This window comes from Gracilinanus agilis, chromosome 3 (genome assembly GCF_016433145.1).
Source record: "Gracilinanus agilis isolate LMUSP501 chromosome 3, AgileGrace, whole genome shotgun sequence".
In the NCBI taxonomy this organism is placed as follows: domain Eukaryota; kingdom Metazoa; phylum Chordata; class Mammalia; order Didelphimorphia; family Didelphidae; genus Gracilinanus; species Gracilinanus agilis.
In genome coordinates, this window is record NC_058132.1 from 72172394 (window position 1) to 72177312 (window position 4919).

General features: G+C 37.0%; 1 protein-coding gene across 1 annotated transcript in view; it reads left to right on the plus strand.

Moving 5' to 3' along the window:
- The window catches only part of FOXJ3 (forkhead box J3), a 167534-nt gene extending 164543 nt beyond the window's left edge, over window positions 1–2991 (plus strand). Inside the window, exons 13-14 of the mRNA XM_044667985.1 lie at window positions 1665–1772; window positions 2845–2991. Coding sequence (XP_044523920.1) covers window positions 1665–1772; window positions 2845–2960 — 224 coding nt within the window. The 3' untranslated portion in view covers window positions 2961–2991. The remainder of the gene's footprint in view (window positions 1–1664; window positions 1773–2844) is intronic.
- The last annotated feature ends 1928 nt before the right edge of the window (window positions 2992–4919 follow it).

The following is a 4919-nucleotide window of genomic DNA, read 5'->3' on the forward strand; positions in this document are numbered from 1 at the left end:
CTATCCCCCCCCTTCTGATCTTCATGCTCTCTCTGTCTGCTGGCTTCATCCCTACTAAAAACCTTGAAAAGTCACTCCCATGCTTTTTAAAAAACAAAACACCTGGACCCTCCCTTTCCCTCAGACTCTCATTCTATATTTCTCTTCCCTTTATCAGCCAAACTCCTAGGAAAAAACTGGCTGCTCTTATCTTCTCTCTTTGACCTCTCAAACTCTGACTTCTAAGTCTCCTTACTCAACTGAATGTGCTGTCTCCAAGTTACCATTGATCTCTTCATTGCTATTCCTCATCTTGTCCTCTGCACACTTTGAAACTATTGATTACTCTTACATGGATACTCTCTCTTCTCTCAGTATTTCTGATGCTACTTTCTCTTAGTCCTTCTCCCTACCTGATTACTTTTTTCAGTCTTATTTATTGGATCATCAGCCATGCCATGCTCTCTAGTTATGAGTATATCCCCAAACTGTTCTAGACTCTTTCTCTCTCTGTACTCTACATCAGTTCCCATAGGTTCAGTTACTATCTCCATGCATATTACTCCATTATATGTATATTCATATAATATATACATTTACATATATGCAAATGTGTATATGAAACTAAGGTGGTATGTGTGTATTTCTTCCCTGAGTTTTAGTCTTAGATCACTAACTGCCTGTTAGACATTTCCAACTGGAACTACATTAGACATCTTATATGTTCAGAATAGAACTCGCCTCTCTCCTTAAACTCAACCTCTCTTCAAACATCCCTTTTACTCTTATACAGATTATAAACTCTGAAACATTCACAACTCTTCAGCCCCCCATACCTCATATCCCACTAGTTGCCTGATTCTATCATTTCTCTTTCCACAACTTCTCTTGCATTTGTCTTTCTCCTGTCACACAGCTACCAAATTCAGGTTCTCATCACCTTCCACTTAGACTGTTGCAGTAGCTTCCTTAATTAGTCATTTAGCTTCAAGTCTCTCCTCATCTTCAGTGAATCCTTCATAATCTGCCAAATTGATTTTTCCTAAAGCACAGGTCTGACTATAATCTACTTATAAACCCTGATAGTTGCTTATCATTTCTAGGATAAAAGACAGACTCTTCTCTTTGACAGTAAAACTCTTTATTGACCCCAAACTTACTTTTCCTACCTTATTGCACATTATTCCCTTTCATACACACTATGGTCCAGCCATCCTGATCTTTTTTGTGCATTTTCACTGGCTATCCCTCCTACTTAGGTCACATTCCCTCAACTCTTCTCAGAGAATCTAGTTTCCTTCATGACTTAGCTTAAGATCCTATTTCTGTATAAAGTCTTTTTGATCTGACTCACTGCTAGTGACTCTTCCCTATTATTTTTTCCTTATTTATTTTAATATTTGTTGTTTATATGTCTCTACATATGTCTCTTCAAATAGAATGTAAGCTCCTTGAAGGCAAGGACTTTATGTTCTCAAGACCTAACACAGTGCCTATAACAAGTGCTCTTAATACATGTTTAATTAGTTAAAGGGAAACCTTCTTAGGAAGATACAGGTAGTATTGACATACATACACACACATACACATACATATCAGATAAAACTGTCCTGCTAGTTTAGTGCTGTTTTTAAATGTTACATTTAAATCTATAATTTCTTGTCTTTGCTCTCTCTTATCCATAGGAAACTTGTACATAGATTCCAGGCAAAACCTCCCTCCTTCAGTGATGCCCCCCCCTGGTTATCCTCACATCCCACAGTCACTTAGCACTCCAGGATCAACAATTGCAGGTAATTACATTTGAACTTCCTTCTGTTTTGGTGGGGAGAAGGTGGGGAGTGTAGGTATGATGTATATGGTCTATAATTCAGAGCATGTTACTGAATCTCCTTATTGCTTAGCATGCATTCACATACTTAGGAAGCCCAGGAGTAGATAAGGACTTTCTCAGGGTCTTAGGTTTCCATGATTCTATTGGACTACATACCTTCATATTGAGAATTACTCCCTTTGGTATTATCAAGACTTGACTGTGCCAAATGACATTCTCATGAATAAAATGGAGTAGATAAGAGATGGTTTAGTAAGGGCTTTCTGGTCTCTTAATTTTGTATCAGTCTTGTATAATATTGTTCCTATAGTCCTCATGGTTGATGATTATAGGATATGCAGAAATTGTGCCAGTTTGGCAGGTCTGAGATAGAAGTACTTTTAATTTTTTAAAGATTACATCTGCCCGTGATAATGAAGAACAAGGGCTGTGTGTGTGTGTGTGTGTGTGTGTGTGTGTGTGTGTGTGTGTGTGTGTGTGTGTGTGTGTGTATGTACAAACACCTTGCTGGGATACTCTGCAGAGGGATAGGTAGAGAGGGGAGGATTCACAAAGATCACAGAAACAGGACTAGAGTTGGAGGAGAATTCAGAAACTGTCTAGTCCAATCCCTTTATACATCAGAAAGTTGAAGTCCAGAGAGATATAAAATGACAAGACCATACAGTTTTAAGTAGAGGATCCAAGATTCTTACCACAGAGATTCAATACCTGAACTGTATATTCAGTGCTAACTTTAGCTCACTTTAAGATGACAAGGTAAGGGCTTAGTTGGAATAAGAGTCTCTTAGGTAAGGAGTCAGAGGTTTCCTAGAGACTGCCACTGACTTACTCTGTACATCACCTCCTTTTCTGGTAAATCTAAGCCCTGCTTCCATTTCTGACTCGTTTCCCCAAGTCTCTCCTATACCGTTGGAATTGAGCTTGTGACTGACTGATTCTCTGTGCTATCTGAAAGTAGAGTGATATGTTTATTGTATTATTTCTGATCTTTGCAAGAAAATGGCTTGACTTTTCCATTTTTTTTGCAGGACATCATGGAGCAATGAGCCAGCAGCATATGATGCCTTCTTCAGCCTTCCAGATGCGACGCCCTCTGCCACCAGATGACATCCAGGATGACTTTGATTGGGATTCCATTGTTTAGGACTATGGAGGGCATTAGAACTCTGACCTTGTTTTCCATACAGTTCTAAAAAAAAGGTGAACCTGAATTCACTAATGACAAGGTGAAGATTATAATCACTATAAAGATGCTATCTAAATTTACTTTGAAGACAATCAAAAATATTTAGCAGGATAACTTATGGCTTTTATTTGACCCAAACAAGTACTCCATGTCCGTTTCCCTGCCAGCTGCCGTAGCTCATTACTGTCATGTGATTTGGACAGCTTTTAGCTTGTGTTGGTTTGATGTTGACCACAAGTGCCAGACTGATTTCTAGACAGAGCCTCTTTTGCTGCAAGCAGTTTATAGATACATATGTGTAAATATATGTACAAAAGTAAGAAAATTAAACTTTTTCCTAATTGGGTTATAACGTCTTAAGAAAAGTTACTGTGAGTTTTTCTACTTTATTAGGCTCTTTTCTGTAAGATTCTTTTCTTTTGTGTAGGTAATTAATAAGAAATAAACTTTTCTAAGCCTGTTTTCCTTTTGTCCCCCCCTTCACCATTTTATAGGCCAAATAGTACATGTGCATTTGACTTCTACCCAGCAAGCAAAGGAATTCAGAGCCCATAGTTTGAAAGCTTAGTACTACACAAACCCAAAGTGGCAAGTTTTTCATGAGTAGCTAGCTGAAGAAAAAATAGACCAAAGTCATTTAGGTTTTTGAAATTTTGTCATTTTCATTTGCAAATGTTGTGAGTGGCCTTTATTTTAAAAAAATCCTCTGTGGTGGCTGTAAAATGTATTTGACCAGATAGAAATTGAGCACAGCCTGATGCTTTAAAGCAATCAATGCTTATACTTTCACTTTCTAATATATTTATTATTATAAAGTTTTATTTTAATATTTATTACTACTATCTTCTGTGAAAGTTCAGCTCCAGTTAGGCTCATTATAGAGAAATAGAAAAGTTAAAGTAAAGGATAGTTACAATCCTAAGTAATTGTGGATGATCCAAAAGAACCTAAATTGTCTTCTGTATACTCATTCTGGATGTCCTGGGCATAGTCATCGTTTCACTGCTTTGGCTGTCTGAAACTTGATAGCTAGAAAAAGATCCTTCAGTAGTCAGTTCAGAGTCCATTTGGGTAACTGAATTGCTGCTTAGAAATTGCTTAGAAAGTTGAAGAAGTTAACCTCTGTCAATTTCTCTTAAAACTACTCTGAAACTCTGGGAAAACCATAGATATCCTCTCCTATGTGACAGATTTGAAGTATTTAGCTATTTATAGACTTAATTCCTTGGATTGGACATTTTCAGGTTTTCGTTTTATTTCATAGTTAATACAATTAAATGTATTTTCTTAGTTTTATAATAAAACTGGAGGAAACAAAATTTGAAAATGAAACATTTAGAACTTTCAGTAGGAAGAGGAGAATTTGCCAAAATTTCTCTCTTAACAATGGAATATCCATAGGCAGGCTCTTGTCATAAGTCAGAGTGGATGAATGCCTGCCCACTAACTATTCTTTAAAAGATCTGATTTTTTTACCCCCTCACCATTGCAGTCAAGAAGAATGATCATTCTGTAGTTGGGCAGCAGAATTTCTTAATTTAGAAAAAACACATATCTTTGTTCTTTTTTGTGCAGAAATAGTGGAATGTTATCTTAAATGAAGCACAGGGAGACTGCTTATTGGGCCTAGTTGATGGAGAGGAGGGAGCATCATAATGTAAGCCAGTTACCTCGATCCTCTAGGTAAGCCTAGAGGTCCCTTTCTTAGAGAGTCCAAAAGAGATAATTGATAGGAACAGCTCATAGAAAATAAGTTTTGATGATTGTATTCAAGACCAGGTTAAACATTTCACTGTCTAGATAGATGCCTAAGGAGCTTCCCGTCCATTTAGATTTATTAAGTAGCAACATGCACTTTAAACCATTTTAGATATTTGAATACAGTCTAATGCAGAGGGATAGTTAGAAATATGGACT